This window comes from Pipistrellus kuhlii, unplaced genomic scaffold, assembly GCF_014108245.1.
Source record: "Pipistrellus kuhlii isolate mPipKuh1 unplaced genomic scaffold, mPipKuh1.p scaffold_m20_p_12, whole genome shotgun sequence".
Taxonomy (NCBI): domain Eukaryota; kingdom Metazoa; phylum Chordata; class Mammalia; order Chiroptera; family Vespertilionidae; genus Pipistrellus; species Pipistrellus kuhlii.
Genome location: NW_023425427.1, coordinates 27,235,981 through 27,249,421, shown reverse-complemented (window position 1 = coordinate 27,249,421; position 13,441 = coordinate 27,235,981). Strand labels below are relative to the sequence as shown.

The window sequence follows — 13,441 nt, the reverse complement described above, 5'->3', positions numbered from 1 at the left end:
CTCTCTGATGGAGAGCTAGTGACTGCGCCACGGCCTATACGTTGAGTCTTTATTTTATAGCCAGTTTCCACGAGGCAAAGTAAGGGCGTGGTTACAACATTCTCGTGAGTTTCGAATCTATTCCGTGACACGCACCTGATCAAGCTTTGTTTACTTGCTGCACCTCTCCTGCAGCCTACACCACTCAGCCATGTGGGACCACAGGTTCGGACCATAAGGTCAAGCTTACAGCTATAGCCTTTGGCTATACTTGTGCTGGGAGGGCTTTGCCCTCCAAGCTAGGAGTTGCATGTGGCTTTGCCAGGAGAGGCCCGTGCCTTCGCATTAGTCCGAGGCTTGAATCTGTCCAAATGCTGTCTCAGAATGTAAAGGTGAAGGCACAGCTGACAATAGTTCAATCTGCAAAGGAAACTGGGTATACTGGCCGTTTGTTACAGTCATGCAAGATGCTTCTGGGAATGGACTGGCTTCTCTTTCTTCTGCCTAGTCAATTAATGACCAGAGTTTTTTGTAAACAATTCTTCATTGTCTTATTGCCTTAAAAAAATTATGAAATGTCTTTAAAAGATGCCACAAGTATAGCCCCAAATCAAAGGTCAGGAAACAGAACAAGTTACTAGTCACTCCTAAGTATTTTAAGATTCTAGCCTTGTACCAGGTTTTATTTTTTTAGGCAACAGAAATACCTTTAAAAAATTAGCAGAAACTACTTTTCTAGAATCCTGTGAAGTTTTTAACTTCCACTAATGCCAGAGAAATTAAAAATTCCTTCAGTTTACACATCGGATAACTGCAGCTGAATTACCTGGGCATCACAGAACAGTTGTTCTCAAACTCCAATGCTATCCTGGAGACCTTGTTAAACTGCAAATTCTGAGTCCATTGGTCTTGACTAAGTCTTTTTTTAAAAATCAGAGATGAAGGGAGAGGGATAGAGAGAGAAAAACATCCATGATGAGAGAAAATCATTAATCAGCTGCCTCCTGCATGCCCCACTCGAAAGCCTGCAACCCAGGCATGTACCCTGACCGGGAATGGAACCGTGACCTCCTGGTTCATAGGTTGATGCTCAACCATTGAGCCACACCAGCCGGGCTTCAATAAGGCTGGATGGTCTGCATTTCTTTCATGCTTCCATGCCAGGGCCATATCTTCAGATCGAACTGTGAGTGGTTAATTGCTTTCAACCTGAAGGATGTTAAGTTTTACACACACATTATCACATTAGAATTAAAACTTTGACAGGACAAGAGGTATTTAATGGGAATGAATTCATAAATTATGAGTTTAAAATGACTATGATTTATAAAAATGATTTGCTTTGTTTCCAAAGGAGATATTTAACCTATAAGTAAATGCCATTAATGAAAATCCTAATCACTGTTATTGTTCTTTGTGGGTTATATTCTCTGTTATTTAAGTCTTCTGGGGAGTGAGAGTAGGCAAGCACTTCAGGGGTTAATGTTCTTGTGGAAAAGATAAATCAACTCTCTTCATGATAATCCTACAAATTTTGCCTTTGAATTTTTTTTTTTTTGCCATTACCATACGATACTAAATTTTTCTTACTCTATTTTCCAACGACACATAGGTTAGGGAATTATAATATTGTAATCCCGCTTGGCTCAGTGGATAGAGCGTCCACCTGCGAACTGAAGGGTCCCAGGTTCAATTCCGGTCAATGGCATGTACCTTGGTTTTGGGCACAACCCCAGTGTCGGGGAGGAGGTTGTAGGAGGCAGCTGATTGATGTTTCTGACTCTAATTCTCTCCCTTCCTCTCTGTGAAAAGTCAATAAAATATATTTTAAAAAAAACAATATTATCTTTAGGTCATTTAGGAGCTCTCTACTGAATGGAATAGAGAGCTCACACAGACCACCACCCAGAATATCACAGAGAAGAGTGTGAGAAGAAAGGGAGACCCCAAATGCTGATGGATGTGAGGGCATTCTAGTAGGAATTAGAGCGCACTGAATTTCATGAGCTATGTTTGGTATTTGAGCAGGAAACTGGGATTAAGATGTTGTGTGCCTGATGAGATATACGACCCAACAACAGGAATCCTTTACAACCATCATATATTATGATTTAAGGGCTAAGCTCAAAGACTTACTTTTTCCTAAGGGTTTCATTTTCCCACACCTCCATCCCATTCCAGTTTTAGGGTTATTTTCTAATAAATCAAAATTAAGTGGAACCAGATCTTAGGAATACTGACTTCATTCTTTAGATTTGCATGTGACAGTGAAGGTTTTATACCTGATAGAGGTAGGTACTTACCAGTCTGTCTGTGAGAAAAAGAATGAGTACAGAGAGTGATTTTTAACGTGGATTTGCCACAAATGATGAGATGCAATTTGAGTAGAAGAGCTGCAACTTGGGCTACTGAGACCACCTGCAAAAGAATTTGCAACCAAAATAGTCATCTTTATTGGAGTGTTTGTATGTGTAAATTGTGCTTTACTCAGGCATTAAGAGTTTTTCCTTCACCACCTGCTTTTAGCACAGCTGTAAAATTCTCAGAAACAGAAACTGTGAAGCAAATCCAGTGCTCTGGAATGGGAGTTATTGTAGAATGGTTAGATCCTTCTTATTCTTATTCTTCTTAATGGAAAGAAGCAGGGAAAGGAGGACAGGAGGAGGCACTCGCAGAAAACAGAAGATGCCACAAGTATAGCCCCAAACCAAAGGTCAGGAAACACAGAACGAGTTACTAGTCACTCCTAAGTATTTTCAGGTTCTAGCCTTGTGCCAGGTTTTATTTCTTTACAGATGGTTTACATGCTACGGAGATTTCCTACTTAATAACTTGTTTCACTGTGTACTCAGTGGGGCCTTATCATATCATATCAGAATCACCTAAGGGTCTATTCCAAAGTATGCATCCACTCCAACCTCAAGATTCTGATTTTTTTTCTCTCCTCACCTCATACATGGAAAATCAGTGTTGCTTAAAGCCTCTTTTATAAAAGGGAGTATGTCAAATTTTTTGGTTGTACTAAAGAAAAACAATTTTAGGATGACTGCTTTAAAGAGTTATAAAAAAAAAATTCTCTTTTGGGCTCCATGGAAAATATAACAGAAATAAACCTGGACTCTGTCCTCAATGGACTCAGAATGCCCAGAATATAAAAATGGCCAGGTTGAGTTGTAAGAGATGGAATGGTAGAAACTGAGAGTCACAAGTGCACACACAGTAAAAATACTTTCACCAGCCAGAAAGTATCTGAACAGCCCATTCTTACTACCGTTTCTATTAAAAGTCCAGGTATTTGTATATATATATGCATAACACATGGACATAGATAATAGGGTGGTGAAGGCTTGGGATGTGGGGGTGGAGGTGGATTAGAAGTCAATGGGGGATAAGGGGAACATATGTAATACTTTCAACAATAAAGATTTTTTTTGAGAAAAAAACATTAAGGTAATTTTATGGGTCACAGTAATACATTTTCTAATTAGCTCAATAGTTTAGATTTGTTAATCTAACTTAATACCTGACTCCACAGGCAGGGGGAATCTAAGGGAGCAGAAGGAAAGATAAGCAGAAAGGATTCAACACATGGTGGCTTTGTTGGATGGGAAGATGCTCTGAGCAAGGACAGACCTTGTCATCTTCAAACAAGAGAAAATTTTTGACTACTCTGTAACTATTACATAGCTCTGCAAAACTATGGGGATTAAATTATTTATAGTTCAAACATGGGTCTAATATAAGGTAAACCATGAAATAAGTTTATATCATGACTTTCTTTGGCATTATAAAAATCATTTCAAAAAACTGATTGCTTTTATAAACAAAAAATTAACTGGTAAATAAACATTTAAGTGGTCTTTACAAAGGATTACCAACAGAAAAATATAAATGAGAGGAAGAAAAAAGAAATGAAAAAAGATCAGCATATCTCTATGCCAAGCCTGCATAGCTATGGGTGAACCTGAGAGGGGGCGGTGAAGGATTGAGAAAAGACAGATAAGAGAATAAAGCTGGGCACTAGGTAGGATGCTGCTTTATGATGGAGAGACACTGCCACAGCCAGTAAGCCTAGTCTTTTTTTTATAGCCAGATTCCACGAGGCAAAGTAAGGGCATGGTCAAGATGTTCACGACGTCCTCCCAGGTTTCGAATCTACTCAGTCACATGCACCTGATCAAATTTTGTTTACTTGCTGCACATCCCACAGCTTATATCACTCAGCCATGTGGGACCACAGGTTCGGACCATAAGATCAAGCTTACAACTATAGCCTTTGGCTATAATAGTGCTGGGACTTGCCACAAGAGGATCATGCCCTCTCATTAGTCCCAAGCTTGAACCTGTCCAAACACTGTAACCACTCTCCACATATCTCAAGCCATCTCTCAGAGCACTTCAGCTCCTCTATGTTTATCTGTCAGAGAATGCTATTTTTTTTATTAATCCATGAGTCAACAAAAGTATGAAAGTTGAACTCTCTCCTCAGTTTCCTTATCACACATTCATTGCAACAGATAATGAAGTCCAAACCAGCAAATCCTTCCTAGATTCTCAGTTTGAAACCATGATAGATAGCATGTCAGCGGATCTGTATGCACTGCAAGGCATACAGATTTATTTTTAATAAATTTTTAATAAAATTTAAAATATTGGAGACTATGGCTGATATAGTGACCAAACATTTAGAAATGGCAAACATTGGAGTAATCACATGACCTGTTGTCTTAATCAGTGTCTGAAATACTCTGTCTTGAAAATGTGCTTTATGAAATACATAGGAAAGCCCAGCCGGTATGGCCCAGTGGTTGAGCATCAACCTATGAACCAGGAGATCACAGTTTAATTTCAACTCAGGGCACACGCCAGGGTTTTGGGCTTGATCCCCAGTATGGGGTGTGCAGGAGGCAGCCCATCAATGTTTCTATCTCTCTGTTCTTCTCCATTCCTCTCACTCTAAAATCAATTTTAAAAACATATAAAAAATACACAGTATGAATTATCAAGTTGTGGCTCAGAAGCAGTTTATTTTAAATGAGACAAAAGGATTAGTGACTTTATTTATCTTCATCTATAATAGACCTCAGATTATCTATTCTGCCATAATGAGCAAAAATGGGCATAGGTTTTCCAAACTTTCCTACACACAACAACACACATATACCCTTTTAAGTGGCTTCTTTCTCTTTAAAAATACTATTCTAATGTTTATGATTCTTCAGGATTACATGTTGAGCTAGGATTATAAATATGTATAAATATGCAGATGCTCTATCAAATAATTTCTTATCCCATTTGTATTTCCGAAGTTGTGTAAGATAACCTTTGTGGCTTTCAAAAACATCTTCTCACTTCCCAGGGGGCAAATTACCTCTATTTTCATTTCCTTTAGAGTTAGATCATTTTATAATTAAGAACTTATTGAAGCAGATTCGCCCTACGTTTAAGTTACTCCCTGAGGAGTAATTTATGCAAAGAGCCCCTCTGACTTAATATCATATAAGACTAACAACTGTACAGTGGATACCTGGAATTGTTAGTCAATTTTGAAATCATTGTAAGGAATTTACTGTTCAAAAGGTTATCACTTTTTTAAAAAAAACAGTATAAATAACAAGTTATTATTCATTTGGTATTTTTAATAAAATAAGATTTTAAATAAAAGAATAATGATGTGGCTTATCATATTTCTTGTCCAAAAGCATTAAAAATGCCAGTTAACAATGATGCTGATGCTGATGATGAAGAATGACATTATAGCCAAAACCAGTTTGGCTCAGTGTATAGAGTGTTGGCCTGCGGACTGAAAGGTCCCACCTTTGATTCCAGTCAAGGACATGTACCTTGGTTGTGGGCACATCCCCAGTAGTGGGTGTGTAAGAGGCAGCTGATCGATGATTCTCTCTCATCTATGTTTCTAACTCTCTATCCCTCTGTCTTCCTCTCTGTAAAAAATCAATAAAATATATTTAAAAAAAGAAAAAGAATGACATTATACAACTTTGCTACTTATAAGGCACTTCTACATACAATTTCTCATTTAATCCTCACAAATCAATTAAGTTTGTCAGCTGAGCTTTATAAAACAAAACAAGATCAGTTTTATTTTTGCCATGGCCTTAATCATTAACAGATTAGGGACTAGAATCAAGGAGAACAGAAGAGAGTAAAATGACATAAAATCTCTAATTTTTTTTCCATATGACTAAATCTAGAAAACAAATACTAGTTCATGTAATCTGAAAGCTAAAAGAAAAGAAGCTAATAAAATAGCTTAATAAGCATTTTAGTCAACTTTGTCTCTTCTGGTGTTTTTAATCAATATCTCTATGGCTGGTGCTCCTGGAATGATATAGAAATTCAAAATTGTATTCATATTTTATCTTTGTGGGAGGCCAAGAAAGGGTTACTAAATGAAGTATCAGGAAAACTGGCTAATTTCTGGTTGCCATCTCCTTAGTCAACTCAAGGACACCATTAGTCACCTTGATCCTCAGTTTTCTGAGAGAACATAACACTGGATTTTTTTGTTTATAAAGATGATTTTGTTGCAGAATTTACCAGGCAGCTGGAAAATACACAAGGAGTACTCAGAGATTCGGGAAAAACCCTTTATCCCAAAGCAACGCTGCTGGCTCAGGGGATTCGAAGATCCAAAGCCTGAACAGTTAATACAATGAAATCACCCCTTATATATTCCTAAATTTGTTTCTTATCTGTTTCCTAACTACCAGGCTTTTGTGGTGGGCTTTCCCAGCCCCTCCTCAGTTAGAATGGGGAAGTTAGATGTATCTAAATGCCTGGCCTGGGTGGCGCCAGGGACCCCCACCTCTACTCCCTGGCCAAGCTGCCAAATTCCCTGCCCATGGCCCCTGCAAACTGGGAGCACCCGGGAACACAGAGTATTGTCTAAGGAAGGGGCAGTGACTTAATTACAGGCTAACAAGAATGTGCACTAGGACACTGGTCACTGGCACAAATTCAGATTGCTAGCCCCCCCCCCCCCAGGTTTCCCCCTATATCTTTCCTCAATTTAAACTTACTATGAAATATTTAATTGCAAAAAATGTAAAGTGTTATCATTTTTAAGTTGGAACAATAAGGTAAAGAGGTTTATGTCTTGCCTGCATTTATTTACTTTGTATATTTAAAGGTCAGAAATGGTAGAAAAGTATCCACATGGCACATTCATATACAAAGCATTCTGAAGCATATTTTGCATATTTTAATTTGGGTGTAGAAAAAGCGAATCTCCCTAGTGTGTATATTGTATCTTATGTAAACAACATTTATTATTTTAGTGGACGTATAGAGTATGCTCAGTAAATATTTGGCTGATTTATCATCGGCATTTTCACAAGTAAACATTCATCCACATAATATATAAAATCACCACCACCCCCCTCCAGTTTTGCTTTATTTGCCTATTTTAAAAATTTTTGAAGTGAGGCAATGTGATAGCTCTTCTTAACTTCATGTTTGAAGTGCAAAATAAGAAAAGAAAAGCCTCAGGTCCAGGGATTTTTCACTCGCATTATTTCAAGGTCAAGTTTATAAAGGAGAAAATGATGAAGACAATGGTTTACAAAACATCTGGTTTCTGGTTATATATTTTAGTTTGAGAAAAAAAGCAAATAAGATGCCTCCCCCCAACTTTCAATTAGAAGGGGCTTAGGGAGGCCATTCCAAAAGTAGATTACCCCACACCACACTCCAAATCCCACACTGGTGTCTTCAAGCACCAAGGTCATGGCAGGGAGGGGTGGAGAGAAGGTAGGAGGGTGAAAGTAAGAAGACAACTCTGTGAGCTCAAAATATCTGTTTTCCATTTTCAGCACAAATTGAAGTGATACCATGCAAAATTTGTGGCGATAAGTCCTCCGGGATCCACTACGGAGTCATCACGTGTGAAGGCTGCAAGGTATGGGGCTTTAACACAGCACTGCCCACAGCATCCGTGTTTGCCTCAGGCACTTGTGTACCTCAGGATGCATGTGGTGACACCGTTTTAAAGAAGGCCTGCTATAGCATTCGTGTGCCTGCTGCTGACATTCAGGGATTCTTGCTTGATGGGTGGGTGGGTTTTTCCATGCTTTGGCCTTTCACCTTTTTACTATTGTCTAACTGGCCAGCAAATACTTAAAAACAGATGGTTACATAAAAGCTTGAATTATTCACATTTACGGAGATATAAATGCTGATTCTTCCTTTTCTTATCAGTATTATCTCCAATAAATTCCAGGGCATTTATTGCTATATGAAGAAGCTAAAGGTGAAAAAAAAATATTATAAGCTAATGGGCCTACATTAATTTATCTGCTTGAGTAAGAAATCAAAGGAAGAGTTGCAATATGCATATAGCTATCCTTTATTCTCACATTCCATAAAAATGTAAAAAACAAAACAAAACAAAAACCACCTGGAAGCATGAAATGTTAGACGTAAACCAGATAATCTCTAAATTAATTAAAGAGCATTTGCACAACCTCCTCATTTTTCAATGAGCTCCTGAGGTATAAACAAGGTTATGTCATTTGACCAATGTCACTGATCTGGTTAGCAAGAGAACTTGGCCAACAACATGAGTGTTTTCATTCTTGGTTCAATGTCCCTCTCCAGGACAGATTCACCATTCTTTGCAAAACAAATGGACAAGTTGCTTTTAAAATACAAAGCTGAGAGAGAGAGAGAGAGAGAGAGAGACAGAGAGAGAGAGAGAGAGAGAGAGAGAGAAGAGATAGATATGGTGGGTATAGTGGTTAACCTAGACCTAATATGAAATAAGAGAAATTTGAAACTTAACATATATTTGTGGACATAATCTTTAGAAGAAAAGAAAGACTACATATCAAGGGGGAAATACTAATAAAAGCAGTTCTACAACTAATTTTAAAGGGCAACGTGGAACCAGAATAAATAAAATCAGCTGTAGTCTGGTAGAGAAAAGAGACATGCTGGCAAAGTTACTGATAAAAGCAATTATATTTTTGATAAAAAATACAAGAGAGTAAATCATTAATTTAAGGTTGATCTTAGAACCAACCTTAATCTTGAAAGAATTTCAAATATAAATAAAACAAAACATACTATATCTGTCATATCTGTCAAGTAGTAGTGTGAAAAATTGGCAAGTCTTATCATAGTCTAAAAAAAACAAAACAAAACAAAACAAAACAAAAACAAAAAAAATACACCATGATTCCTGGAATTGAAACTGGAGGGAAGGGGGAAAAAAATAATAATTAAAAAAAAAAAAAATAAATAAAAAATATATATATATATATATATATATATATATATATATATATATATATATATGAAAGTAAAATTGGAAAGGAATGCAGAGAAGGGAAAATAACATTAATATAAAAGCCCATTAACATATTGACCTGCCTGCTTTCTTTGAACATATTTGAACATCATGAAATGTGCTTTTCATTCTTCTGCAGACCCACAATTAAGAACTGCATATTAGCCCTGATGGTGTGACTCAGTGGTTGAGCATTGACCTATGAATGAGGAGGTCACAGTTGGATTCCCAGTCAGGGCACATGCCTAGGTTGTAGGCTCAATCCCCAGTAGAGGGCATGCAGGAGGCAGCTGATTGGTGATTCTCTCTTAACATTGATGCTTCTATTCTCTATCCCTTTCCCTTCCTCTCTGAAATCAATTTAAAAAAAAAATTTTTTTTAAGAACTGCATGTTATCCACTTTCATGCAATTTTTTTCAACTCATCAAAAGGAATAATAAGGCAAAAGTACAAATCAGCAATATTTTACCTTCCCAGAATTTTATTACTACTATTGGGCAGGTAGATGATTTTCTTCATAAATGCTAATAATTTTGAAATTAGAACCCTCTCTAGTGAAAGCTGGTCTAGTTTACATAGTATACACACACACACACACACACACACACACATACTTTTTAGACTAGTTTCAAAGCACAGATGTATTGTGTTTCATTGCATAAGCTCTGTTGGAAAATATCTGATATCAAAAGATAAGGATATATTCATGTTAAAGAGCAAAACATTTGAAACAGTAATTCCCAAAAGATTTAACTACTGAACAAATATATTCCAACAGGTCAATAGCCAGGCAAAGTGATTAGGCTCCTGTCATTTCTTCTATTTAAAGGAGGAATCCACAGTCAAAGAAATTAGGCTGCTATTCTAAAGCACACACTAATGTTTTAGTCAAAATGACATTGTAAACCACACTGGTGTTGTTGTTTTTTAATTCCATGGAAAAACCCACAGTTGTAAATATGCTAGATTTTTCTCCAAACAGACCATTCAAGAAATTCCGTTTAGAACAAGATGTCAGTGTCAGCACATCTAGTAGCAACTTCTGAGCTTTCATAATACTGTTTTCCAGCCATCATAAACAACTCATTTTAAATAACATCAAGTCAGCTTGTGCACTTATTCGAATTTCTATTCAATAAAATTTGAAACAATTTCTGTTTCATGCAAAAAACAAAACAAAACACAGCTCATTTACAATAATGAGCAACAGATACATAAGTAATGCCTCACAATTAATGACAAACTGGCCTTAAATTAGGCTTGTAGCTATGACTTCAGAAGTGTCTGTTCTGCCCATTCATTTGTTAAGTGGCACTAGAGAGTATCCAAAAATTTAAAACCGCCCAATTCTTCCTTAAATTGTAAATTCCAAGGTATCTTTAGTCAGTTCCGATAGGCTTTCTGACAGCTTTCGTAGAATATGAAATACATCATTTCAATCGCTGGGGGCTTGGCTGGTTATGATCTCCATATTAAGGGGCATGAATTTGTTAGAACTGGGCAATTAGATAACTCCTCCTGCCACCATTGGTCCATTAAATAAATAATACACCTGTGTTTGTGGGGATGAAGCTAGTCTCTGGGGGTTACACCACAAAACCAGCTGGCCCGCTCTCTCTCTATGAAGATACGGGGCCACGCATCCATTTCCGACGTTTTTCACAAGGCCCACCACCCTCTCTTGACAGTGCCATGCTGGGCCATATGGGAGCCTGAAACAAAGGGCAATCACTAATCTTGATCTTGTCTTTACTTAAACAGTTGGAGGTTCTTTTGCATTGGTATTGATTTTTAACATATTGTGTTCATATATTACTTATCTTGTTTACCAAGTATTTGGGTGATCCTTAAATTTTGGGGCCAAGGTAACTGCCTCATGAGCCTCGCGTTGGCCCCAGCCCCACCCCATCTCCTGTTGACAGTTGAGGACACACCCACCCTTTTGACAGAGTCAAAGGACCCATTCCAGGCCTCTAAGCAAGATGGGTATTGGGTTTACCACCTGGAACTTCTCTAGCTTTCCTCTTGCAAAAGATATTACTGTGGGTTATCTTTTCCTAAAATGTCTCCTGGGAAATCTGTAGACTACCACTTTGTTGCACTTTGCTTTTTGGTTGTATTGCAATGCAAGAGTAAAGAGTGATTAGGGAAACTGATTAAACAGGTGAATAATACTTTCATATCTTTGGAGAAAACGTTTATTTCCTGGTAGGGTTTTCTTTCTTTCTTTTTTTTTTTAATATATATATTATATTGATTTTTCACAGAGAGGAAGAGAGAGGGATAGAGAGTTAGAAACATCGATGAGAGAATCATTGATTAGCTGCCTCTCGCACACCCCTTACTGGGGATGTGCCCACAACCAAGGTACATGCCCTCGACTAGAATCGAACCCAGGACCTTTCAGTCCGCAGGCCGACGCTCTATCCACTGAGCCAAACCGGTCCTGGCCTGGTAGGGTTTTCTATAAGGTAACTAAGGCGAGTGGTATCAAAAACGTAAAGAACTAACAAACTCAGCTCTGGTTTATTCAGGAGGGCAATGTATAGTCCTTGGCAGTTCATGGTGTACCAGAAGGAACCAAACTTATTTACATATAACTTCCTACATCAGTATAGCCTGAGGCCAAGCAGAGAGCATTAATTCAGCTTTTACTTATCACTTATGTTTTATTGAACAGTTAATTACTATGGTTTCTTATTCAAAGATGTAATTGATTAAAAGTACATCAGTGGTTCAAAAAACAACCTTCTACAAACATTCTGGCCAAATTCAAAAATTTTCAAATGGCAAAAATACATCTTAGAAACTAGGAAGATAATAGCATATACCGAGCCCAAACTCAATACTGCTGTTTCAACCAATTCCCCAGTTCCTCACCTCACTGCTCTTGACATAAGCCTCTGTCATCATCCCCATCAAGTTTTGTCATATTTGGCTTAGCAGTGACACTTCCCTCTGCCACTCCTTTCCCACTGTTCTTTGGGGCAGGAACTCTGCTCTGTTTTTCTTTGCATAAAGCAGCATAGCTCGAAAATGTCTTTAGTAAACATTGATTAAATGAAGGAATGAATGCTACTTTCATATCTCTATAGATAGCACATATTTTCCCTGGTAGAAACATCCTTAAGCAATCTAAAGAATTTAAAAAATCAAATGCAGTTATGTTCACTGGAGAAAATGTAGCAAATATATATATGTTAATAGTCTCTGTTCCCATTCTTATGTCTCTATCTCCCTCCCATTCTCTTTCTCCCCTCCAGGGATTCTTTAGGAGGAGCCAGCAGAACAATGCCTCTTACTCCTGCCCAAGGCAGAGAAACTGTTTAATTGACAGAACCAACAGAAACCGTTGCCAACACTGCCGACTGCAGAAGTGTCTTGCCCTAGGAATGTCAAGAGATGGTAAGGCATTGCCTTCCTATTTCTTACATAAAAGGCTTTCAAATGAAGGCTTTCCTGGAGTCTATTTAAGCCACTGGAAGAATTCTAGACAAAGGGAACTGGAAATAAGAAGGAAAAAAGCATGTGCTGGTAGTGCATTAAAAGGAAAAGTAAGAACATACAAAAATATAGTATTGACTATGAAATAGGAAGAAAGGAAAGGCTTTATTGCAGTTTTTGAAGCAACCTGTGCTAAGTCAGGTAAAAGCCACATAGTCCTAGATTGAAGTTGACCACCTGTCTAGGTTTGCTGTAAATGAGGGGTTGGTTTCCTAGAACAAGAGGTTTTCAGAGCTAAAACTGGGAAGTCCTAGGAAAATAGAACCATTTGGTTGTTGGGTAAGTCTTGCTGGTGCACATGTTGCTTAATATGTGGAGATGCTAAGGAACAGAACACATTTCTACAGGAAGCCCAGAAGCTCATTGGCCCATCACACCTCCTCAGATAAGGATGTAGACTATTCTGAGTCATGATGAAAATCCCAATGTCAGAACAGCAGTCCAGGTCTTAGAAGGGTTGTGTAGGTATTGTCCTTCTCAGAATATGACTCAAGTGTGCACTCCACCTTCATGCCCAACCCAACTGGGTGGCTTGACTCAGCAGCTGAACTTAGATTAAAGAAAGAGGACAAATAAATTCAAACAAAAAAATTTCATCTAGCTTTTCTTCCATTTTAAGTATTGATCTAAACTAATTATTTTCCCAC

General features: G+C 37.8%; 1 protein-coding gene across 2 annotated transcripts in view; it reads left to right on the top strand.

The window, feature by feature from the left end:
- Positions 1 to 13,441, top strand: part of RORB (RAR related orphan receptor B) — a 167,715-nt gene that overhangs the window by 109,032 nt on the left and 45,242 nt on the right. For both annotated transcript variants that reach the window (XM_036433791.2, XM_036433790.2), the window contains exons 2-3: positions 7,815 to 7,900; positions 12,554 to 12,695. In XM_036433791.2, coding sequence (XP_036289684.1) covers positions 7,815 to 7,900; positions 12,554 to 12,695 — 228 coding nt within the window. The remainder of the gene's footprint in view (positions 1 to 7,814; positions 7,901 to 12,553; positions 12,696 to 13,441) is intronic.